Source organism: Rattus norvegicus, chromosome 16 (genome assembly GCF_036323735.1).
Source record: "Rattus norvegicus strain BN/NHsdMcwi chromosome 16, GRCr8, whole genome shotgun sequence".
NCBI classification, from domain to species: domain Eukaryota; kingdom Metazoa; phylum Chordata; class Mammalia; order Rodentia; family Muridae; genus Rattus; species Rattus norvegicus.
Genome location: NC_086034.1, coordinates 5,273,105 through 5,298,364, shown reverse-complemented (window position 1 = coordinate 5,298,364; position 25,260 = coordinate 5,273,105). Strand labels below are relative to the sequence as shown.

General features: G+C 48.7%; 1 protein-coding gene and 1 long non-coding RNA gene across 32 annotated transcripts in view; one reads left to right on the top strand and one right to left on the bottom strand.

Annotated features, from left to right (window-relative positions):
- The window catches only part of Cacna1d (calcium voltage-gated channel subunit alpha1 D), a 293,868-nt gene that overhangs the window by 229,185 nt on the left and 39,423 nt on the right, over positions 1-25,260 (top strand). For 11 of the 25 annotated variants that reach the window (XM_063275280.1, XM_017600059.3, XM_039094434.2 and 8 more), the window contains 11 exons: positions 2,627-2,686; positions 4,737-4,843; positions 7,001-7,088; positions 8,138-8,245; positions 8,327-8,379; positions 9,104-9,250; positions 10,601-10,802; positions 12,682-12,840; positions 14,317-14,427; positions 19,306-19,389; positions 19,830-19,913. In XM_063275280.1, the coding sequence (XP_063131350.1) occupies positions 2,627-2,686; positions 4,737-4,843; positions 7,001-7,088; positions 8,138-8,245; positions 8,327-8,379; positions 9,104-9,250; positions 10,601-10,802; positions 12,682-12,840; positions 14,317-14,427; positions 19,306-19,389; positions 19,830-19,913 (1,203 nt within the window). The remainder of the gene's footprint in view (positions 1-2,626; positions 2,687-4,736; positions 4,844-7,000; positions 7,089-8,137; positions 8,246-8,326; positions 8,380-9,103; positions 9,251-10,600; positions 10,803-12,681; positions 12,841-14,316; positions 14,428-19,305; positions 19,390-19,829; positions 19,914-25,260) is intronic. The other 14 variants (XM_006252595.5, XM_063275274.1, XM_006252590.5 and 11 more) reach the window with 3 other exon arrangements.
- LOC108348454 (uncharacterized) lies at positions 687-10,715 on the bottom strand. 7 transcript variants are annotated; one of them, XR_010058548.1, is made up of 10 exons: positions 10,500-10,639; positions 8,081-10,071; positions 6,971-7,961; positions 6,245-6,345; positions 5,748-5,913; positions 5,288-5,647; positions 4,477-4,690; positions 3,378-3,589; positions 1,231-1,356; positions 687-877 (listed from the first exon to the last, which is right to left on the bottom strand). It is a non-coding gene; the product is annotated as an uncharacterized LOC108348454 (long non-coding RNA). The 7 variants fall into 7 exon arrangements; XR_010058546.1 differs by lacking the exon at positions 10,500-10,639 and adding an exon at positions 1,651-1,810 and having other exon boundaries at positions 8,081-8,218; XR_010058551.1 differs by lacking the exon at positions 10,500-10,639 and having other exon boundaries at positions 1,651-3,589; positions 5,288-5,490; positions 8,081-8,218.

The following is a 25,260-nucleotide window of genomic DNA, read 5'->3' as shown; positions in this document are numbered from 1 at the left end:
ACTTGAGCCCCAGCATGCGTAGGTCCAGGAACCCTGACCTTGGGCTAGTGAGAGCTCCCTCTTATGTGTAACTCACATAAAGCCGCTCAGCTACTCCATTGATGAGAGACTCGGGTCAGGGAGAAGGCATGAGACCACCCAAGAGGGCTACAGGTAGTGGTTAAATTTTTGATTATTCACCCGGCCTCATAACTTAAGGGTAGCACCACTGATGTATCTGTGTTAGAAGACACTTGTTTCTAAATCAGTCCTTGCTTCCGGATCTCTTTCCTAGCAGTTCACCTAACTCAGCACTGAGGAAACTCCAAAGACATATTCAGACAGCCATGGGCCTGTTGGCCATCACACCTGACGCTTGAAACACAGTGGCTACCAAGGCACTGCCCAGACGTGGCTGCCTCTTATGCCAGCAAATCAGTGCCCTCTTTGCCTCGATAACCACACCCTCACATTATAGCTCCCCATGTCCAGTCCTGGCAGACCCATTGACGATGAAGGGATGCTCAAAGGAGACTGTGGCTCAGGGGGTGTCCCTGTAAAGAAGAAGGCAGAGGGCCTGCCTCATTCCATCTTCACAGACTCAGCTGTGATTAGAGATCCTCAAAGCCACCGTCATTTAGCATTTAAATGGAGTGGACACCCTTCTGTCCTCGAGTTCCTCGTGAAAATGAAGGACAGGGTAGGAGGGTGATTAGAGACAAGTCATGTTGTCACAGGTCAGGAGCTAGTCCAGGTTCAGTGTCCACGAGGAGCTAATTTACGTCTCTTCTTGTCATCGTCTCTTTCCCACGTATTCATTTCCTTGTTTTTCCTTGCCTTTCACATGCGTGCCACTGTTAGAACACTCCAGTGTTTCATTTTAGCAGTGACTGAGTTTCTAGTGAGAAGGGAAATAGAGAAAGTACTTAAGTCTAAGAACCTGGATTGACCCCTGGGTACCACATAAGTGTGGCTGTCAGGTACTTTCAGTGTGGGAGAGAGGATGAGGGAAAAGTGGGTACAGGGAGCTTATAGTTGACTAGGAAATACATAGTTATGCAAAGCTGCTCTAGCATTGTCTAGGAGCCCAGAAATAGGACGTTTGGGAAAGGGTTACCTCTGGGAAGAGCTCCCATACTTCCATGGAAGAGAGGCACAGCTCCCCCTTCTGTGGAGGAGAGGTAATGCATGCCCCGGTGGTGGTTCCTACCAAGGAGAGGACAAAGCCCTCAGAGTCTGGGCCACACCTACCAGCTTCTTTGCCTGTGACTGGCTTTCAGGCCTGAGCAGATGCCCCTGCCCTAGCATCCTACGCCAAATGGTCCCTGCAGTCCTTCCAACATCGATATCTTCAGTTCTTTCGAAACCAGAGAAGAGCTGGTAAGATAGATCAGCAGAGAAAGGCGCTTGTTGCCATGGCTGGCCACCTGGGGTCAGTCCCTGGGACTTGTATGGTAGAAGAAAAGAACTGAGAGCTAAAAGTTGTCCTCTGGCCTTTATACTTGTACTGTGGCATATGCATGTGTCATAGGCAATAGATAGATAGATAGATAGATAGATAGATAGATAGATAGATAGATGGATAGATGGATAGATGGATGATGGATGGATGGATGGATGGATGGATGGATGGATGGATGGATGGATGGATGCACTGAAGCCACACCATACCATATCCATGAGATCAGCACCCAGGATCGGCTTGTGTAATGGCAGTCTTAGCTGCTATCTTTCCAGTTGAGAGTCAGAGGGTCGTCAGCACACTACGAGTAACCTTGGTCAGATTTGCGGTTCCTGGCACACCTGCCCTGATTCTGAGTTCTTTGTGGCTCTGAAGGAAATCAGGAACCTTGCATCAGGAGCTCAGAAGACTTTATAGACAATAGGCGACATTTTCAGGAAGGCCGAGAGAGAGGCCTATGCTAAAAACTGGGATGCTATGTCAGTATGTTCTTTGCATGGACCCAGAAAGGCAGGGATCAACCCTGAGAGAGAGCAGAGTTAGGTAGAGTGCGGCAGGAGGAAGATACTAAGCACACAGACTGGGCATAGGTGGGCCGTCCCAGAGTATGTGGGTGGGTTAGGGAGATCACGTGATGATTGCATTGCCCACAGGAACATGGGAAACCTTCTGACTTCATTTGATGCCATTAGCATTTTTACTTATGTTTTAAGAATTAAAAATGGCAGCCCTTTGGTGCTGGGACTGGATCCCCGGGGCCTCGTGCTCAATTGGCACCCTCAGCCCCGTCACTAACATCGCTAACTGAATTTCTTCCCAATACCAGCACAGCTCATTTTATCCAAGTTCAAAGCTGCAGAATGTGTGTGAGTCTCATTTATCAGGGGCCACAACCCGCTGGTAGCCCACGCAGAGGGAAGGTTATTAACAGCCAGCAATAAGTCCCTTTGGGCCCTGATAGGAATCTGGGAAGCCGAAATTCCCAACATTCCTAGGTGGTCACCAAGATGAGCTTTGGGTGGGCGAAATGGGTCCTCTTGAGATCTCAACCTTCCCATGGGAGCAGCAGGGTTGTCCTGCCTGGGAGAAGGGCCTCTGGACACAAGTTGGGGGTTCTGCTCTTGGGCAAGGATCTGCCACAACTCATCTGTGTGTTGTTCTGACTGCCGCATGTTGTCCTTACAGATACTGGGCTACTTTGACTATGCTTTCACAGCCATCTTTACGGTTGAAATCCTGTTAAAGGTAACACACTCTCCTTGACCCTCTTCGATATTCGGCCACAGCAGTAATGGTTGTGCTCTGTGCTTTCCTTCCAGATACTAGGTTATGCGGACTACGTCTTCACGGGTACTTTTGCTTTTGAGATCATTTTAAAGGTAACAGGCCGGCCAGCCCTCTGACCGAGGCCCCTCCCGTGCTCGAAGCACAGGAGAGATGCGTGAAGTGCTTTGAGCTGTTTTTTTCCCCTTCTGTGACCAAGCTGACCTTTTTTGAACTGTAGGATTTTTTTTTTCCTCTGTGACCATTCCAACGTGTTTTCGAGGTTTTTCGTTAACTTTGAGTTGCATGTAGGAGCCACGTGGGTTTCACCTCCTGGTTGGAATTACACTTTGTTCTTTAAAAAAAAAAATCCTCTGAAATTGGTTCGCTAATAGTGGATATAGTCCCTTGTGTGAAGGTCCTTCTGCCCTTCCTGACATCAGAGCGAGATGAAGAGCACCTATGAGGTGACAGGAGCCACTGTCTCCTCGCTCCTGGGACTACACTGTGGTTTCTGTGTCCTTGAAGAATAACTTACTACTCTCTTGCAATGAGTCTTGCAAGAAACACTGGGTCTACTTGTGTGGGGATGTTATGTATCTCTTTCAATGGAATGGGCTTACATTGGCACAGACAAAGCTGTACCTGTATGTACTGCCCATGCATGGCCTACCTGTGTGTGCTATGTCCCAGTTGTGAGCACTCCATGGAGAAGTTCCTTCCTAGATGCTCAGAGGTCTGGAGACATGGCAGAGGTCTAGGAGCCTCCAGTAGTTGGGCCTTCTGATAGGATTCTTACAGCCAACTCCTCGTGGGAAGAAGTGGGAAGCGAAGGGGTTTTGCTACAGTTGACTTTAAAGTATTTTGAGGTTTATATGTGTGCATCTAAAAAAAAAAAAAACAACACTTTACGCTGGGCAGCTAGGGACTTGGGCTCCTCACAAAAGCTTCCACCGACAAAACCTCGATTAAGGAGGAGAGGGAGTGGCCCCTCTGTGTCACTGATGTTGATAATGAGTTCAAAACCACCCTCCCCAAATATGTCCAACTCTGTTTCAAATCTTATAAAAGTTTGGGTTTTCTTGCCTAAACGTAGGCCAGTGGGTTTGATTTTATTTCCCTCTACAACCAGGCATAACAGAACAGTGGCCAAGGCTCATGGCCCTGTGGTAAAAACTGGCACAAAATGGACAGAGTCCCTGCTCCAGGTTCACTTGCTGCCCCTCCCTCAAGCTCAATTAAGGAACATGTTCCAGAGAGCCATTAGTCCAGTTAGCTTTAATGTCTGCCTTTTCAAACTGTTACTCACTGATGGGCCTTGGGGCAAATACAATCCCGGGTTATTTAATACTATTTTCCCCTCAGAGAACTTCCTTATTGAAGTCTTCCCGTCATCAGCAGAAACCTCACTAGAGCACCCACTCTGTGTGCTCCTGCCAAACAAGGTGTTTAGTGAGAACAAGGCTAGCTTGGTTGTAACATCGCCCTACAGCCTCCTTGCTGTACTTAATGCTTGTAGAGTAGCCAGGCTCGGGAGAGATGGGAATGGAGAAATATGAACACTGGAGCAGCCAAGTTAAGGAAGAAAGTGGACCAGGAGTGCTGGAGCCAGGTGGCACCTCGAGCCCGCACTGAGAAGGTATAATGAAAACACTGCGTGCTCTGTGGCCTTAAGATGGCCAGGCCAGCACCGTATAGGTAAGCTCAGGTGTGAGGCAGCGAAGGCGCTCAAAAGCATAGTCATGAGCCCTACCCAGGCTGTTTGGACGTACCAGAGTCCTGTCCTTGTTTGAATAAACTCTGAACTGGTCTCTTTACAAATGTGCCTGCGATTGGCTGCATCTTTCCACCTTTGCTGAAGAAAGTGACATAGTCACCCAGCCTGCTGGTGTGCATTTGCCCTCCTTCTGTGCAGCCATTAATGGAGTCACGCTTCTGTCAGGAGTTTGGGACGAGCCCAGGTTTTGGCTCGGTTGGTTTTAAACCCTGGAGGGGAGGAGAGAAAGTAAACGCCATGTGATTCTGTTTACAGATGACAACTTTTGGAGCGTTCTTGCACAAAGGGGCTTTCTGTAGGAACTACTTCAATTTGCTGGACATGCTGGTCGTTGGGGTGTCTCTGGTGTCATTTGGGATTCAGTAAGTATCTCTGTGTCAGTAGAATGGGTTTACGTAGGGAACTTAGGCCGAATTCACTGAGGTTGGGCACTGTCTGCTGATTACAGCCGGAATGGCTTACCCTTCCCTGTGCCAGAAAGCAAGGGGACATTTGTGCTCTCCCATTTCTATCTTTTGGGTTTTTGTTTTTTGTTGTTTTTTTTTTCCTTGCACCTACTGCCAGGTTGAGGTTGAGTTTATTATTCTCTGTTGTTGTAAAGTTATAAAATATAAAAGGCTGTCTTTTGCCTCCTGCCAGAAATATACATCCCAATTCCGTGGTGGCTTAGTGTCCCAGCCGCCATACATTCTCTTAAACTTAATTCGCCACAAGGAAGAACACACAGCACAATAACCTCTGACCCAATTGATAAGATATGATTGCCCACTTAAACGTACAAAACCCTTGAGAATATTCATAACAACCTGTCAATACAGAGTGGAATCAGCCTCCATGCCCTCTCCACTGCTTCCTCTTTCTGTCTCCTTCTGTTCCAGTCTCCTCCTCAGATTTTTCTCCTTCCTTCTCATCCAATGATAGGCTTTGTTCTATCTTGTACCTGTCTTCACCTGTATGACATCTTACAATTCTCTGCAGGACTAGCTTTCTATAGCAGATGAAAGGCAACCTGAGCGGGAGGGAGGGAGGGAGGGAGGGAGGGACGAATAGGGTTCTTCTCAGGCCTGGTCCAAGACTTTGAGTATCCTCTTGGGGTGGCAGTTTTCTTTCACTGCAGGAAAAGCTTGACTTTGTCGGTCTATTGGGATCCCTTCCTTTCCCTGTGCCTGCAGGATAGACAGCTGCAATGATCTTTCGGGGCACTTAAGGGTTTCTGGGGAAGCCAAACACTCCCTTTTCACCCTGGGCAGGACCCTGGGCAGTCACCTGTGTTTGCATCTTCTGTGTCCCCACTTCACTTTCTGCTGGCCCGTGAGCTTCAGTGCTCTAGAGCTGTCCCATGTGTGCACACATGCACACACGTCCCTTAGCAATAGGAACCTGGAGAGAACTGTAAGCCAGGCACTGTGAAGCCACTGGACTCTGGACCACTCTGTGGGAAGAAAGACAGTTTATTTGAGAATCAAGCTTCTAGACTGTCTCTGAAGTCAGGGGTCAGGGCGGGGTGGGGCAGACAGCAGTGGCTGCAGGAAAAGGCATTGTTGGTTTTATGGGCACAAGTAGTGACAGGAGGGGGTGCAAGCCAGGACAGCCTGAGAGTTAGCACTGGGGCTTGGATCTGTGGCAGGCTGTTTGGGTGAGCAAGGAACTAGATGCCCATTGTCGTTGACCATGGGGGGGTGGGGCAGATAAAGGAAGATAAAGCTTTTCCTGACTAACTAAAACCCGCTCCTGAGGAGTGCCAAGTTTAGGTTTTTGTTTACTTGCCGCCAATCCGTCCGTGTACCCAGTCAGAGTTCAACCTGCTGTTTAGGGTGTCATCGCTCTGTCTGCTCCTGGGAGTGGAAGCTCTGAGCTTATTTCCCTGTAGAACGTCCACACTAGTCTCTCCACGGCTCTCTGAGCTGGCCACACTCTTTCTGACTTCTCTTCTTTGCACACTCCCCCCACCCCCGCCCCTCCCCCACCCCAGGCCTGTGCTCCAGCCACACCCAGGCATCTGGGATGCTGAGGCTCAGCGACCTTCATTTGCACTGCTGCTGCAGCCCAAGCTCCTCCCCGCTCTGTCAGCTAACTCTTTGCTCCTTTGGAACCTACTTGGTGCCAGCTGCCCCTGAGGTCACACCACACCTTCTCCACCTTGGAGGAGCATACTGCATTTCCCCACCCCCTAGGTGTGCGCGCTCATATCTCCTACCAGATTTAACTCCTGGGAAGCCAGAAAAACCCTGGTACCAAAGCTCCAGGTCCCCAGACTTAAACACTGAAATCTAAATGTCAGAAACCTAGTGTTTACATTAACATAACCAAGTTTGAAAATTGTGCCATGGTGGCAACTGTGTGCCTGAGGTAGGGGGCTCTGTCAGGTCCCTCAGGAGGCAGGAGGCCTGCTTAATGGCATTAAAGAGCAGAGAGACTCCACATGGCTGTGAGGCGTCTAAGAAATGCAGTAACTGATGTCAGGGCTCCTATCCAGCCATAGCACTCACCGCTTGCTTTCTCACTCTGTCCCTCCTCAGATCCAGTGCCATCTCGGTTGTGAAGATTCTGAGGGTCTTAAGGGTCTTGAGGCCTCTCAGAGCAATCAACAGAGCAAAAGGACTTAAGGTATGGACCCTCTCTGTTCAGTGGGGCTGGCTTGGGTTGGAGATGGCTGTAGTTACTAACTGTTCTCGTCTGGAGGTGAGGTGAGGGCTGGTGGGTTTCGGAGTGGGGGGAAAAAGATTTAAAAAGCTGCATCTGCCAAGTACTGTCATTCAAAAGATGAAAGACAGCTCAGCAGGTAAGAACATTTGCACAAGCGTTAGGACCAGAGTCAAATCCCAGACCCTGTGTAAAAAGCCAGGCGTGTTCTCACACACCGGAAACCCCAGCACTGTGTGTGGGGTGACTGAGACAGGAAGGAGCTTCCTGGTGGCTGCCCTTGCTCTGAGTTTAGGGAGACCCCATCTTAAGAGTATAAAGTCAAGGGTGACAGCAGGACACGCAATGGCCTCTCCTGCTCTCCTCAAAGAACGGTCATGCACGTGGGAGCACGTGCCCACATAACGTATGGCTACACATACACACACTGCAGAGATTGCTTTTGTGTCTTTGTTAATTGGAGATATTAGTTACTATAATTACAGTATTTGGTAGTTCTTTCTCAATAGCCTTTTGTGTTTAAGTCGTAAATGCTCCCGTGTGGATTATACACCAGGCTAGAGGGTTTACACTGCTGCAAAGTCTTTCTGGGATTGGGATCCTACGAGCCTATGTGTAGGAGGTGTTTCCTTCAATTAGACCGACTTCTTTGGAGAAAGCCCAAGAGAGGTGTTTTGGGGCCAGTAGAACAGCTCAGTGGGGTCAAGGTGCTTGCTGCTAAGCCTGATAATCCGAGTCCAATATCTGGGACCAGTGTGCAAGAGAGGACCGTCTCCTGTGTGTTGTCCTCTGGCCACCACATTCACGTGTGCACATGTACACACATACACTGAGTACCTGTAATACAAAATTAATAAAGATAAAAGTGCACATCAAATTGGCCACAATTGCTCGGTGGATAACTAGGAAAACAGAGCATGAGGTTAGAATGGTTAGAAATTCAGCTCAAAATGCACCTGAACACAGAAGCCCTGGCCTAGGGTTAACTCGCCCTCTCTCTGGTCCTGCCCCAGCACGTGGTCCAGTGTGTCTTTGTGGCCATCCGAACCATCGGCAACATCATGATCGTCACGACCCTGCTCCAGTTCATGTTTGCTTGCATTGGGGTCCAGCTGTTCAAGGTAGGCGCGCGTCTCAGCCAGGGCTAGAGTTGGGTTCCATTGGAAGAGCCCATATTGACTCTCCGTCTGCTTTGCGTCTAGGGGAAGTTCTACCGTTGCACAGATGAGGCCAAAAGTAACCCCGAGGAGTGCAGGTGGGTATCCCAAGAGCAGCCTAGCGGCTTGGACTCAGTCAGTTTAGCATTTCAGAGGTTTCCGTCGAGGACTGTCCACTCAGCTCATGCCTGGCAGGATGGCGCTTGGTCTTTGGTTGTTCGTTTATATCTTCAAGTCCAGGCAAAAACTCAAGGAACATGAAATCACTTGCATTCGGGACACAGTTCAGCGTGGTCACGTTGTCCTCTAGTCAGGGCCTCTCTCGAGGTTTGAAACATTTTTATCATCCCAAAAGAATGTAGACGGAGTAAGGAGCCTATAGACTGGGGTAAGGAGCCATGAAATGGCAGTGAGCGAGCGCCACCAATATCTGAGGAATGTGAATGGTACTCTCCCAAGCCAGACTTGCAGCTCACTTCCCAGGGCTCAGGATTGGGTTTCCTTCTTCTAGAAGACTTGGCACTCTGCTCCTTGGTCCTGTTTTGATCCTTGCCCACATTTTGGCATGTTTCTGTTCTTAACAGCCAACGGTAGAAACAGCAAGAAGTGTTCACATCTCATAACTTAAGATGGGATTTTCACAGCCAGTGCATACATTGCCCAGAGCTTAAGTCTACACAAAATCTATGTCCTTGACCTTTAGAGTGTTTACAACTGGCTGGGGTCTAGCTGCCTGCCCCATATGTATCAGTTTGGGTTATATGATATGGCCATGGGTTATGTGTGACGCCAAGACGATTGTCTAACGCCTTTCCTCTACAGGGGGCTTTTCATCCTTTATAAGGACGGCGATGTCGACAGTCCCGTGGTCCGTGAGAGGATCTGGCAAAACAGTGATTTCAATTTCGACAATGTCCTTTCGGCTATGATGGCGCTCTTCACGGTCTCGACTTTTGAGGGCTGGCCCGCGTGAGTATAAGGAATATCCAGTCTCCCATAAGGTCTCCGTTCGCTCCTTGGGGACTCCATGCTGTCTTCCTTCCTGGAGCAGGTTCTACTTTTGTTCTTTACAGCTAGCACGTTTGCCTGTGACTAACGCTGGGTAACTTGTCATCATTTCTTACCCATCATGGCTCCTCCATCTGAACAGGCAGGTGTTAAACATCGGCGCCTTACTTGTGGCTCCCGGATGTAAATGCCTGGACAGCATCTCTGGGTGTGGTTACGGGGTCCCTAAGAGGCATTTGCTGTATAAACTTCTGTTGGTTCTTAAAGAGGATTTGACAGCATCCAAACGGTCATGCACTCACTCACTCCTTATGACACAGAATGAGCACTAGTGTGTGACAGCCACCGGCAGTTGCAAGGATCCCAGAACATAAAGAAGGAAGCAGACAAAGGGCAAGGGGGAACCCCTGGCATTCTGCTGCCTTTCTTCACATGTCCCTTGCCCAGAGGAGCTTCAGGAGGTGAGTGCCCAGGCTGGTTCTTGCTGGCTGCCTGGGCTCTTGCAGTGGCCATGACAGATGTTCCTAGATGTTCAACTCTGTGGAGAGTTGAATAGCACTTGCTCACTCTGACAAGACACTGTGGTAACATCAGGTTTGGGACGCTGTGCTTCAGTTAACCACTGGGGTGGCCGACAGGATGTGAACCAGCCCAGGGCTTGGAGCTTCAGGACCTGAGCCCAGCTCTAGACTCTGCTGCTGAGGATTGTGACCTCGTGGCCTTGGCACTCGGATGCCTCTCTGACTATCGATGAAAGGGGGATGGTGGTGATATCTGCCCCACTAGAGAGAGATAAAGATACAAAGAGAAGGTGTGAGTGCTTTTGCACCGTGAGGTAGGGTCCTGAAGGACTGACTACACTAGAGTGGGTTAGTCTAACTTGGGGTGTTCTATGGTGATGCCCTTCTCCTGAGTTCTGTCATATGCTGGAACTTTCCATTTGGGTGCCGGGCATCTGTCAGTGCATATACAATTTTCAGTTCCTTCAATAGGTCAATTCGATGTAGTTTATCTCTTATCTGTTTGTGGAAGGTTGCTGACTCTTTGTGAAATCCTTTCGATTTTTCAATTCTCTAGATATTCTTTGAATGATTCTGAGTAACCCAACATCTACATCCCAGCTGTCTGGGCCTGAGACCTGAGGCCTAAGGCCTCGGTGAGACCAGGCTGTGTTCAAAGGCCTTCATGTCTCTCCCCAACACACACTTACTGTGCCTGCAGAGGAATTGTGGGAGCATCCGGCAGCGCAGTGGGCTGGGCTACTTGGACTGTGGAGTTGTTGGGCTCTTACCCAGTTTTCTCGTCCTCCAGGTTGCTGTACAAAGCTATCGACTCAAACGGAGAGAACGTTGGTCCTGTCTACAACTACCGTGTGGAGATCTCCATCTTCTTCATTATCTACATCATCATCGTGGCCTTCTTCATGATGAATATCTTCGTGGGCTTCGTCATCGTCACCTTCCAGGAGCAGGGAGAAAAGGAGTATAAGAACTGTGAGCTGGACAAAAATCAGGTTAAAGTCATACGCTGTTTGTGCTTCTGTCCCTCGGTGGCTTTCCCTACACAGAGGAGAGGGCCCAGGCCCTGTTCAGACCACACTGTCTGTCATGTTGGGTCTTTGTTGAGTCACAGAATAGACTATGACTGGGGAAACCAAGCCCCAAGCTTGTGATGAGGAATCAGAGGACACCGAGGACATGACCCATAGTCATGGCTGACCAGTGATGGTTTAGACTCTTGTGCGATAGGTACTGTGACCCAGAGCCGGAGATCACTCGCTTAAGCTTTCAGAGTCCCCTGTGGAAAGGCTCTTCGGCATCTGCTTGCTGCCAACTTTCTTCAGCTTTGTGTTCTTCCTGTTGCGAGCTGATCATTCGCATCTGCGCTTCCAAGGCACAACTGTAGGGCAAGGAGCAGAATCCCTGGCCCCTACCCACTCAACACACCGGCATCCGTTTCCTTCAGTGGGAGGAGAAAATATTCCCAGAGATTGCCAGATGTCTTTTAGAGACCACAGTTACCTTCCACTGAAATATGCTTCAACTGAAATATGAAGACACGGAAATTTTGAATATGGCACTAAAGTTCTTAGCTTCATTTATCCTTCTTGTTTTAGCTGGTCTGGTAGGAGTAGGAGCCTTGGCTCTGACTATATGGTAAAGCCAGGAACCTGGGAGCCTTTACTCTGGCCCTGGCCTGCCTGTACCTGCTCTGTGATATTAGGTGCATCTCTGCTCCTGGGGTCTTGGTCCCTTAGCTCATTTAGGAATAATGTATGCAGGAGGTCCCCCTTAGACGTTCTTTTGAGCCTTCAGCATATGAGATTGGAAGTCTCTTCTGAGAGGTTTCCCCCTGTCTTCTGTAAGGGGCATCTCTACTTTTATGGTAACTAGATGGTCAAGGATGATCTGGCAGTCAGGCTTCCTGCAGTGGTGGCCCTGGCATTATGAGGTATCCCTGCCCAAGTAGCAACCGAGACCACTCTGAAAATGTGAGGATATGTGTGTTGACATGGTTTGTGGAAGAACTTTTCCTATGTCCAGGTGTCCTTGTAGACCCTACCAGTGATAATCTGAGGGAAATCTGGCTTATCTCTTTGCCTACCCAAGGAGGGCAGGTGAGGGTACAGCCAGGTGAACTATGCAGGGCTGGTGTTAGGTGTCTTTGAGAACCCAAAGCGCAAATAGCCGTGAATCTAGTGTCCCTAGAGTCAGAGTGACACTGAGAACTTGTCTGAAAGCCTGCTGTGTCTAGAGCACAGGCATGGGGGAGCTGGGCAGGGATAAGCCTTGAGATCAATTGGAGGCTCCCTCTGGGCTAGCCTCAAATAGGAAGCAGTCTCTGTCCCTGAGTGGGTAGAAGGGCAGTAGTCTGTTTAGAGCCAACCTTAGTTCAGCCTAACCTTCATTACTACCCATTCTGTGGAGATGCTTAAGTGAGCACGATGAGCTCCCGTCCCCATAAGACCAGACAGGAATCTTCTGTGCTGCACTATCCAGATCCAACCTCAGGAACTAAACTCAGAGTCTATGGCTCCTGATGCCTACTCTGAGGTGGCTTCCTCTCTGTGGAGGACCTGGTATCACCACCTACTGACAGGGAGGAAAGGTCCTAACAAAGGACCTTGGTTCAAGTCCCCCACACCCACCCCTGCCCAGGAGATAGTGCAGAATCTCAGCAAAATTTGCATGCTTGTGTCTACAGGTCCCAGCCAGTACAATGGCTGCTCCAGCTACCTCTGAAGTCACCATGAGTCAAATGCTAGATCCTACCAGAGACCCCAATGGGCTTTTTCACTGCCATTCGTGGTCCCTTCCTGGAAGGCCAGAGTGAACTCTTCTAGGAAGGTGACCACTCAGAACCCCTCTGACTGCCCTTTTCTACCTCTGCAGCGTCAGTGTGTGGAATATGCCTTGAAGGCCCGCCCCTTAAGGAGATACATCCCCAAAAACCCATACCAGTACAAGTTCTGGTACGTGGTGAACTCCTCGCCTTTCGAATATATGATGTTTGTCCTCATCATGCTCAACACGCTCTGCCTGGCCATGCAGGTAAAAATGGAGACCGTTGTGGGGGCCATGTCTAGGTGGGCCACATGTCCCTCTATCCCAGATCCCGATGGCAGCATGCCCCACCTCCCAAGAGAAGGGACTTTCTGATAAGCCTAAACTAGTGTGGTCAGAGTTCTGTTGTCATGGCAGACACATAAGGTCGTATTTCTGTTTGGATCTGCCTGGGCAGAAGGCCATGGGTATCTCTCCCATGGAGCCTATGTGTGTTCAGTATGGAGCATGGGACCCAAGAGCAGCTGAGTACCGAAGTCCTGATGCCACACAGACCTCCATCTTCACCAGCTAGTGGCCTTGAGGACCTTACCCCAGGCCACACTTTCTTTATGGTAATATGGGAAATCTGCCACACCTACCTCAGAGCAAAGGATTCTGCTCAAGTCTTTGAGTCTGACACTTTAAAATTATTTTTAGGTATTTTTATTTAATTTTATGTGTACAAGTGTTTGCTTCTATGTGTGTATGTGCACCATGTGTGAGCCCGTTGCCCACAGACGTCAGGAGAGAGCTTTGAGTCTTCCGGAACTGGAGTTATGGGTAATTGTGAGCCATCATGTGGGTGCCAGGAACTGAACTCAGGTCCTCCATAAGAACAAGGACTCCTATCCTTTGAGCTGTCTCTCTAGCCCTAAAGCCTGACACTTTGGTCTGCACCTGCCACAGTGACACTAAATGTTGAAAAGGAAAACTGAAATTATATTCTTGTCTTCAGGGGCTCCTTGTATGGTAGAACAAGGTTTTCTAGTTTTTGAAATGTTGACCTGAATTACAGTAACTTCTTGCTGATCCCGACCAATGTCGGATTGCAGAGTGGTATTGTAGATGAACCTTTAAAAAGTTATCGTCTGATAGATAGGATGCTAGGTCAGGAAGCCAGGACCAAGGTTCAATCAGGTTCTGCCCAGGCTTGAAGAATTTCAGTAAATCAGACCCTCGGTTTCTGTAGAAGCCAGGCCTACAGCCGAGCAACATTTTCAGACACCGTTTTAAACTTAAGAATGGAAAGGTCTGTATGCCAATCTACAGGAAAGTGTAAAGCCCGGGCAATACCCCCTTTAACAAGACATAAACCTAAGTAGTGTAAGATTTATCACTAATCGGATTCCACCTTTATCCATAGACATTTAGTGTATCTGCAGTGTGTTAGTCAAGGACCCAAACGTCAGTCCCAACAGAGAAAGGGTGGCCTCCCCTTATCCTGAACTGGAGGAATGGCCATTATCTCCTCCATCATCCGACTGTCCTCATTGTGTCATGACCCACCACGCCCCCACCTCCTCCCCATGTTTACCGGAAGTTCACGTATAGCCTTTGCAGTGTCCTGGCTTTAAATGTTGGGAGAAGATGCTATACTGGAGTGTCGGCAGTGACCCCAGGGTGCAGATGTCAGGGGATCTCCCATTGCACAGATGTGAGATTGTGAGGTTTTGACATCAGTACCCCTGCCTTCATCCACAGCACTATGAGCAATCCAAGATGTTCAATGACGCCATGGACATTCTGAACATGGTCTTCACGGGGGTCTTCACCGTTGAGATGGTTTTGAAAGTCATCGCATTTAAGCCCAAGGTAAGTTGCCAGATCTGCTTTACAAAGACTGCTACTGAATCACCCCAGAGAAGGGCCTGCTTCCTCCTAGCCTCGTGCTAGGGAATCATGCTAAACTGCTCTGCTAGCTAAGTAGGTTACCACCTGAGAACGTCAAGATCTGATTAGAACATCTGTATACATGTGGGAAAATAAATGTGTAAAACCAAAACCCTATGAAAACAGTTCTGAGAAAAAGAGACGAGAATTAGGAATTTGTAGGCTGATGATCACTGTAAAACCTGGTTTTCTGTGTCTAGAGCAGTATGTCATGCTGTCTCGGGAAAGTGTCGCTCATTATCTGAGCACAGGGGGGGTGCCTGATAATCATCAGAAAAAAATTGACCCTGATTTCACTCTGAGATCTCTAGCAGGAAGACGGCTTCTATCTGTCGCTGTCTGTAGAACAGCACCTCTCACTCATCCACCATTTTTTACTTGTTAGATTTAGCAAAGGTTTCCCTTGTTTGTAAGAAAGTGAGGCATGATCTCTGCTACACTGTGCTGAAGGAGTGATCGCATTGCGTCTTCTTTGGGAGGGAGTCAGTCCTGTCCCACAAAGCCCGAAGGCTGTGGTGTTACAAGCCACATGGCCTGGCATCTAAGAACACGATTATGAGACATCTGAATAAGATCCTGCTAGCTTAAGTGAGTTACTTCACTGCCCTGCACCTTAGTTTCCTCCTCTGTTCTGTGAGGGCGTCCACGGTCCAGGTGTAGGGAGTGAGGCTTCATTACACGCAGTGTGGAAAGGGCGCCTGCCGTGTAGCGCTGTACTGGAGACCGCTGCTGCCACAGTCACACCGTCCTCATCTTCATGCAGTGCTGCTCCTCATCTAAAGCTGTGGACTGAGGAGCCAAGCCGAGTTGACTTCTGGGTTCTCCTTCCTAGCATAGACTCTCAGAAGAGAGAATGACGGAGCCTGGCCCTAGATGTTTCCACTCTGTAAGGAGGCAGCCAACAAATATAGCTTCAAAAATGGCGGCTTCATGTGTGCTGCAGTTATAAAGAATTTGAACTCCGGCATGTTCCTTTCTTTCATTTGAAGTAATTCTTAGGCAATCTTATAATCGGATCTTTGTGGACCAAAAGAAAGGACATTTTGTAAGTGATTAATTGTGCTGATTCCAGTGGGTCAAATTTGGCACCTTATGCATGACTAGATGTTACATACTGTGACTTGTCCATACATCAACATTCCCTCCTTTTCCAAATCCATCAGAACCTCCTCGAGACTTGGGTTTACTTCTCTTTCTCCTACACTTCTTTGGACAATATTTGTCTGAACTGATGGAAGTGGTTGCAGAGCGAGAATGTGGAAGGTTCTTGAGAAATGTGCGTGAGACATTCCCACGAAACATTTCCCATCAACCCTGTGCCCCCGTAATTAAGCTCTGCAGGTTTCTAGAGCTTGTCCAGGCTGAGGAGAACATATACACCACACAGATTGCCATCATGTAAGAGCGTGTGTTTATTTGTGTGCATATATGTGTGTGTGAATATATGAGAGCGTGCATGTGTGCACAAAGCCTTTAAGACCAGTGTATCAACAATGGCTTGTAGCACACTGCTCGGCCCAGTGAGTTTCTAAGCCTCGGAGGAGCGCTCAGGGTCATGTAAGCGGATGAGTAATACTGTTATACCACAGAAACTAATATGCAGCCCGTACTAATAGACCAGCAAGTACTGATTTCTGCCAGCAGGTGTACCACTTTGTAGTTTTGCTTAGCGAGATATTTTCATGGCCTCATATGACCTTAGATAATAATCCGAAGAACCTTTAAAATGACAGCAGAACCCTCGCTCTTGACGAGCGGCATTTCTGTGGTGGCTTAAATTGCTTTGTGCCTGACAATGAGGAGTCACCAAGACAACACTCTCCCGGAAGTCCCCTAGCTTTAATACACTCTTCTCACCAGTTCTCACCAGCCAAGCCCAGCGAGGTGGTCTCACAAAACAGCGGGTAAGGGTTCCTTCTGCCCTAGTTGGTCAGGTCTACAGGCCACCTCCCTACACTTACACAGTCCAGGGCTAAGTGCCAGCCACGTCCAGGCTAAGTTTTCCCACTTCAGTTGACCCAGCTAAGAAAATTGCTCACAGTTGCCGAGCAACAGGACAGCCCAATCCAGAGAATTTCTCCCTGAGATCCTCTTCACCAGTGAGTCTGGGTTATGTCTGATTGATAATTAAAACTAACTAGTGATCTGCAGACTGAGTTCCAGGACAGCCAGAACTACACAGCGAAATCCTGTCTTGAGAAAAACCAAACAAACAAACAACTAACTAAAAACTAGCCAGCACAATATGCGTCAGATTCAGGAATGTTTCTGAATAATAAAAGCCATTGCATGAGGCTGACTCACTCTTTTCAAGCAGGTAGAGCTAAAGAAAGGAAGGAAGACAGACAGACAGACAGGAAGGAAGGAAGAAAGGATGGAAGAGAAAAAAGATTTGATTGCTGTCTCCATTTACGAGGCCCTGCCTTCAGAGTTCAGTTATAGAGGAGTGGGGTGGGTGGGCATGGACCCTGTGTGACAAACCATGGTGTCTCTGATGCGGAAAGGGTTGGGGAGCTGAGTCATGCTGCCAAGGCAGTGATTTCGTGAGACAGGAGGCTGCTAAACAGAGAGGCGGCGTGTGGGAAGGAGGAGTGGCTGGCATTTCTGAGCCACCTGGCCAGAGCCTTTGACACCAGCCACTTGTACCTCGAAACCTCCTGTGATGTAGATGAGGGAGGATCAACCTTTAGTCTGTGAGCTATAAGGATTTAGACACCGTTCGAAACTGCGAAAGATTTTCATAGTCTATCAGATTTCCAGAAAAAAAAAAAGTTCTCAGAGAGTGTTAGACCCTTATCTCGCTGATTTGAAGGGATTTTATCCCCCACGGTGCTCCAGGAAAAGCTCCATGAAGAACAGGTCAAACACAGACAGGACTGGCCCATAGTGGGAACTCTGATCACATGGAGACAAAAGGGAGCTGCAAGAGGGGGTGCTGTGCAAGGTGCATGGGGGGCGGGGCGGGGTGGGGGAGAACTCTTCTTGCAGATCTGTCAGACTAGATGAGAAAAGCAGAGCAAGTTATATGCGGCCAGGCAAGATGTGAGGGAAGGAGGCTTAGTCTTTGGAGCTCTGTGAGTTTTCTGTAGTCTTAGCATTGGCTTGAGGAACGCTTCCCACTCTGCAGAAGAGTCGGTGAGCAAAAAAAAAAAAAAAAAAAAAAAATAACAGAACAAAACAAAACAAAAAAACAAGACAAAACAGAGAAGGATCTGTCCATCGGCATAGTCTGTAGTGATGCTGCCCAGTTACAGAACTTCTTGGTACTCATTTGCAACAGTGTAAATAATTTAAGAGTTTTCTGTAACGCTGGAGGTACCATATGACCCAGTTGCCCTGTGTGTCAGAAGACTACCTTGGGAAGGAAGCAGAAAGCTCCCTTGCATCCTGGGCCAGCTCTTTATCCTGCCTCTGACCACATGTTTAACATCACAGATCCATACCTCGGGGGTGCCTCTTTCCCCTCTGTTTGGCCAGCTAAGAACCCTGTAATCCTGAGAAGGAAGCGAAGGAGGTGTGAGCTGTAGGATTTGATGCAGGACAATTCTGTTTGTGGGGCCCCTTGGACTTCTGAGAGAACTGTTTGAGTGCTAAGCCAGTGAGGGGCAAGTGGAAGAGACACCATGGTTGGAGAGGAGAGGTGGAGAATAGATCAGAAGTCACTGAAGGCGAGGCTGGGAGTCTCGTTATCATTAGTAGTGACAAAGGGAAGCAGTAAGCATCAGTCAGAATGAGCTGCACAAGAATGGGAATGCCGTTGGTAGTAAGACGAGAATGCTGTTAGTGGTAAACAGAAAGAACCCCACTCCGGGGTTAGGAGTCAGCACGTCCATCCTTTTCCTAGTGAAATAAAAGGCTGAGGATCCTCAGAGGCTTCCTCTAGCCCTGCAGCTAGTCATAAGTTCCTGGGCCTCGGCTGTGAGTGTGCTCACTGTACCCATGCCGAGCCCCTCGTTCTCGAGGTCACACCTAGATTTTGTTCTTAAAAACGTGTGCTGCCTAGTCAAGATATCATTGGCTTAGAGACAGACCTGGCAGGACAGCCCTGGCAACTGGAAGCCTCTGACTCTGTACAGAGTGTAACCACCACCTTCAGTGTGTCTTCCCAGGGCTGTCAGGAGTCAACAGGCACAAGCCAGTTAAGCATGTAGTGTGAAAATCCTAGCAACGTAAACCACACAGAATGCACATCTAAGTAACTTTTTTTTTTTTTGGTTCTTTTTTTCGGAGCTGGGGACCGAACCCATGGCCTTGCGCTTCCTAGGTAAGCGCTCTACCACTGAGCTAAATCCCCAGCCCCCAGAATGCACATCTAAATTTGCAAATCACACGTACATCAGAACCCAGAACCGATATAAGATACCAGGACCTGGAAACTGGGAACCAGGAAAAGCTAGGATACGAATTTGTGGAGAAGGGCATGACCTGGGTAGCTGACAGGGTTGGTAGAGGTGGTTATAAAGAGTAAGTTATCTTGTCCTCATCCTTGGGAAGCTTTGGTGTGGTAGACTTTCTGGATGAAGGAAGATGTGACGAAGGTACAGTTAATATGTGTGTGTGTGTGTGTGTGTGTGTGTGTGTGTGTGTGTGTGTGCCCATTCTCACACACATGGGAGCACAACCACCCCTCTGTGCCCCTTTCTATCAGTGGACAGTATTGTTGTCTCCCCTTTGGCTTTCCCAGCCCCTCTCCTGGTTGCCATGGGTTCCGTGGGGACTCGGATGTGTCCCCTCATATGATCCATGTGATGTGCCCTTCATAAGTGCTCATAAACATCTGGCCCTGCCTGCTCTGTCCAGGGGTATTTTAGTGACGCCTGGAACACGTTTGACTCCCTCATCGTAATCGGCAGCATTATAGACGTGGCACTCAGCGAAGCTGACGTAAGTATACACCTGTGTGGCCTGCGTCCCCTCTCTCCTGTCTGCACATTCTGCTCCCTGCCCTGATGTGGCATCACCTGGACAAGTCACAGGTCCCAGTCACACATGATCGGAAACTAGACATTTCCTCACAGAGGCTGTGGGGGAAAAAAAAAGCCTTCTAGAGTAGAGCCTTAGCCCAAGGCCTCTGCAGACACAAATCACCTTTGCAGGGCTGACTCTGGCACCATTGACCCCAGGCACTAGTAGGCAAGGTAAGATAGGGTGTCTCTGGTTGTCTCCATTCGCTCTGTCAAAAATCCATCCAAAGTGACGTTATCTATGACATGTTTGTCTCGGAGCGATCTTTCAAGTAGTCCAGTGGCATATTGTTAACGCTGTCCTTTTCTTCTTTCTCCTGTTGTGCTTCCTGTCTTCTGTGGCTTCTGAATGCCTAACAGCACTATTTCACTGATGCATGGAATACTTTTGATGCCTTAATTGTTGTCGGTAGCGTCGTTGATATTGCTATAACTGAAGTGAATGTAAGTAACAAGCTTTGTGTCCCTCAACGCGGTCGCTTTCGTTAAGTCTGACGTAGAAGAGACTAGAAGGCCCAGCCGTGAATCCCCACGCACATAGAATTATAGACACGAGTTCATTTTGGGAGATGAAAGTCAGTTAGTGGTCTCTTCATCCCTCCCCCCTAAAGAATGTAAAGTTGTCACTTTGGAACTAAAACAATTATTTTTAAGACATCATACTCCATCTTTTAATAGTGTGGCCTTGTACCCACAGGGTTCTGTGACGGTACAGGAGACCCCTATAGCCATGCCTGGCTTTGAGATAGTTACTGTCATTGTCCTAGCTTTGAGTTGGCTCTGAACCTAACTGGTGACGCCGGCCCTCGATCCCTAAAGAGTGATGCTGGTGTGTTTCGGGAGGATCAGTACACTCCTTGTCACGTGAAGTTTATTCTTAACGAGGGGGCACATCCGTCATAGGTGAGGCAAGCCCCACCACAAGCAGCCTGACATCTCAAACATCAAAAGTCTGATAAAGGGACTGTCAGTTTGCTCAAGTGGAGGCCCAAAGCAGGCAGGAAAGGGCCCTGTCTATTGGCCTGTGCCGTGTTCGTCCACAGGCTTTAGTGTATGTCAGTGTGTGTACTCCTCAAGGAGCCGGGGGAAGTGGCGTTGTGTGGTATTGGCTTCTGTTTTGTGTTGCCAGTCCAGTGCTGCTCCTGCCACTCCAGTGCTCTGCTCTGCCTGGCTGACATATGCAGGGCCGAGAACTGTTAGGTCCATCCTGGTGCCCAGACTGCCTGTATGGAATGGAAACATTGGTATTCCTTGATGCCCCTCTGATGAGCTAAGGCTGACTTGGTCAGTATGGATGGTTGGACAGCCACTAGCCTGGCCATTCCGGCCCCATTTTAGCCTTGACCTATGTCCAGCAGAGTGACAATATCTGCTGGGAATAAAATGATGTAAACATTCATGACAATATGTACTAAAACAAAGGCGTACAAAGACATACTATTTTTTATGCAATTTTCCTGTGTACTATGCAAAATGGACCGCAAGGTGTTACCATGGCCACCCAAGTATGATGTAAACCCTGACACATCAAAATCCATGTGACGCCAAGATAGTGACATTTCACTAGGCCTGGATACACACGTGCCCCCACCTCCTTAAACCCAGACTGTGTAAATTCAACTTTACCAGACATTTTTCTATAGGCATCTGTAAAATTGTCACTCATGGCAAGTGAATAGCATTGTTTGTAAAATAATCTGGTGTTACTATGAGAACAGCACCGCCCTACCTTGACATTCATATGGCAAGACAACTGACTGCTTTCATTGTCTTGAAGCATGTAAAATATCTATACCGTGTGCCAAGGAACTTCCCACGGATCAGAAACGACCTACGACAGACCTACCACAAACTGATGTCCCAATAGACTTTTAGGTGCTGTGAGGCAGAGGTCATAAACTCTTATTTTCTGGGTACCAGGATGTAGCCAATGCTTGTTGACCAGCTAGACCCAGCTTCCTCATGCTGCCCACCTGCTGGCTAGCTAGTGTGACTTGGAACACTGAGAGGTAACACCTGCTTCATGGGCTGGAATCTGACCCTGCTCCTCAACTCGGGCCTGGCCTTGCCTGTCAGTGTCTCAGGGTGGCCGTGCTTCTCTGTGGGTTGGGAAGGCTTATGCGTGAGTGTCCGGTTAGCAGTTCACATCAGGTGTCCGTGCACGGCTTCATTCATGATATCCAGTTCTCATTGAAGACTTACCCTGGGGAATCCTCCCAGTTCCCAAACCTGCTGTCAGTCAATAACCTTTCCCTGACTAGCTGTACTCTGGGAGCAAACACTTAGCCTTGGCTTGGAAGCTCCCTAGCCTGTGTTACCTACGAAGATCTCAGCGTTGGTCCACTGTCCCTTGATGCAAAAGTTATGCTCCCATGACTTCCCATAGCTTATTTATCCCATCTTCAACATCAGTGTTACCGGGAATCTACCACTCAAAGGCCTGGAGCTAGGTTCTGGGAATAACCAAAGGTTAAGAGACAGACAGACAGACAGAACATCCTTCATCTCTGATATTATAAATATGTAAGAATGGAACTATTTATCCCCACATCCTCCCTCCACACATACACAGTTCCCCACGAGAGAGATGCATGTCATAGCCCCAGTGGCCTTGTCCCCTGATGTCCAGAGTCAACTGAGCATGAATATCCTTGGTCCATCGTTGTCTGGTTTGAGTTGCCATCGTCGTCGTCGTCGTCGTCGTCGTCGTCGTCGTCATCATCATCATCATCATCATCATCATCATGTTTTGTGATGTTTAAACCTGCCACGCTCTTCCCCCTAGACTGTCGACCTTCCTTTTCTGTTGCCTAATTGATTTTTCATGTTGGTTTTATTTTTAGAAAATTGTAGCGGCAAGTATATATAATCAATATATACGGTGAAGTCGTTAAGCAAAAGCGCTTCTAGAGACTGTATACCTTGTTTCTGCCTTCCCACCTTTGGTGTTTCACTGAGTTTCACAGGACTTGCTAAGGATCAGCCATGGTCGCCTATACTGTTTCTCCTCCCATATGTCCTCGTGCCTGGCTGGGGCCTGAGCTCAGACTTCTTTGGTCAGTCATACTGATTCTGTGACTTGCCACACGGGAGCTCGACTTGTTAGCATTCTTTGCCATGGAAAAAAGATTAAGGGGTGGCCCTTTGCATTGTCCTGTTTGCATGCTCACCTGGGTCTTTCCATCGCGATATCTTCCCATGCTCCCCACCCTGTCTGTTCCTGGTGTGACAGCTCTCCTGGGCCTGTCCCCTTCACCGTGGTTTGTCATACCACCAAGCTGCTGAATGTTGGATGACACCCCATTGGCTGACTTTGCTTTCTCTTCGATGCCTGGTTTGTTCCTTGGGTTCTGAAATGATCAAGCAACAGGGGTTCTGACCCGGGGATGGATGTCTGTTGCCCACGTTTAGTCTTTTTTCCATCCCATTGTTGCCTAAGCGGGTGAGGGGTGGTCTTGCTTAGAAACCACAGCTGCTTTGTGTTATCAAAGAACATGTAAAAAAAAATGAGCAGGAGCTCGCCCCCCAGATCCTAGGAGTTGATGCTGCCCTGTCGCGTGCCCAGCTTAGACCGGGTCAACACCGCGTCACTCTGTTGTCAGAATGAGCTCTCAAGTCCATCTCGTAGCCAGGAACTGGGCTGAGGAACGATAGCTTGCGATAGCAAAACCTACTGAAGCTGTCCGTTCCAAACCTTTAGATGGTGACAGGATTCTACTGAACGTCATGGAGGGAGCCAGTCTTTGTCCTGCCCCATGTCCTCTAGGGTCACCTGTGGATGGCTTCAGAAGCCGAGCATAGGGTCAGTTAACTTGCACACCTTGCCCATCCTCTGCCTGTCCTTCCCCAAAACCCCTCTGGCCCTTGGAAAGGGGGCAGACGTTAGAGTTTAATCCCTCAGAGTCCATTTCCATTTCTTCATCAACTCTTCATCAAGCCCCTGCAACAGCTCTAGCAGCCCAAGTGGTCTCCCGTAGCGGCTCCACTCACTGCGACCACCCTGCAGCGGTGAGCTATCTGTGGCGTACTTGACCTAACGTTGCTGCGGTCTAGACAGGAATTCTCCACTCTGAGAGCACATCGGATTAACTTGGTGGCTTTCAAAACTCCTGAAGTGTAAAAGGACCCAGGACAATTTAGGAAATAACTTTCGGGTGGCATCCGGGCAGTGGGGTGGCTTTAGAGTGTACCCCAGGATCAGAGCAACTGGCCTCTGCAGACAGAGCAAAGCCATCCCAGGGGTCTTGAAGTTTGAAAGATACTTCGGCAACTTGCATGGTCCCCCCACTGCTGCCAGATACATTCTCCCCTCTAGCAGGCCTTCTGCACTGGGAAGTGTGGTGACGGGGCGATGTCTCAGGCCACTCTGGGGATGCATGCGGCCTGTAGTGCTTTGGTTTTCCTCCCTGTGTTGTGTGGTCCACTGCTTTGTCTCCTGAAAAAATGCTATCTCCTCTCATTCTCCTTAAAAAAAAAAAAAAAAAAGACAGTTTGACTAGGTGTTGTCCGCTCCTGTAAGCCCATGTAGAGGTGGTTACATAGTGAATTTGAGGCCAGCCTGGGCTACATGAGACTTCGTCTCAAAAAAAAGTTTAAATTTAGTGATTGATGATTGTCATTCTTCAGATAATAGATAAAAATAGGCACATTTCAAAAGTCAATTTAGCCAACTTTCATCAGCCCAAAGGAAGAGGATCACAAATGGAGGGATCATGTGCATGGAGTGGCACAGAGGGGCGGGCAGAAGAGAGCAGGCTTACCAGTGCTCTTGCAGATCCCACATATGCTACAGGTGTTTGGGTAACGGGCTCTGCTCTGCCTCCTCCAGTCCTCTGAGCACAGACGAATGGAGGTGTGCACACACACAACTACACAGTCCTTCGCATGTGCAATCTAGCTGTCCGAGCGAGAGTGCTGCCTCCTTCTCCACAGCCCTTAGGAAGAGTGATGTGGGGGACAAGCACCCTGGGAAACTAATTTCTATGTATATCAAAGCCTTAAGTTAAAAAAACAAATAACAACAACAAAATCCCCCATGATCAGAGCTAAGAATAGTGGCTCACATCTGTAACCCCAGAACTTGGGAGGTAGAGACAGGGGAGTCAGAGTTTGAGGCCAGCCCAAGCTGCATGAGACCCTGCTCTCTGTCTAATTACAACAAACAAACAAAACCCATCTCTTTAAGGAGGTGTTACTTCTGGGGTGAGGCAATAAAAGAATTTAACAAAATTCACGAGCCTGGGTTCTGACATGCCTACACATGCTTCTAGAAACATCCCCATCCACACCCCTGTATTGTTACACTGTGTGCCACAGAAATCCTTTGTTGGGAACCACCAGGAGAGGATACCGCCCTTTGTCAGGAAGACCCACTGCCTCAGTGGAAATGACACTTGGTGGCAGGAGAGATGAGAAGCTCTTTCGCCCATTCTTGCTATTGTCATTTCGAGATGCTTCCTGGTAGGGAAAACTTGCCTCTAGCATTTCTGTATCTTCCTAAGCGACTCCCCAAAGTGCTGTGCGAGCCTTGAGTAGAGAGGAGGAGGAGGAGAAACACCCACCCTGGAGGTGGGAGAAATAACCATCCATCGGCAGTCAGACCTGGGGGAGGCTGCTGGAGGGAAGTCTAACCTCCATCTCTTACACTAACCAGGACTTCTAGTCCTTCAGCAGAGACATTGATCCCCGGGAGCACGTGTAGGGACTACTGTTCACCCCATAGTTAGAGTCTGTCCATTGCTCCAGGCCAAGAGGCCTGCTGTAGGAGGTGAGCTCCTGTGACAGAGCCAGA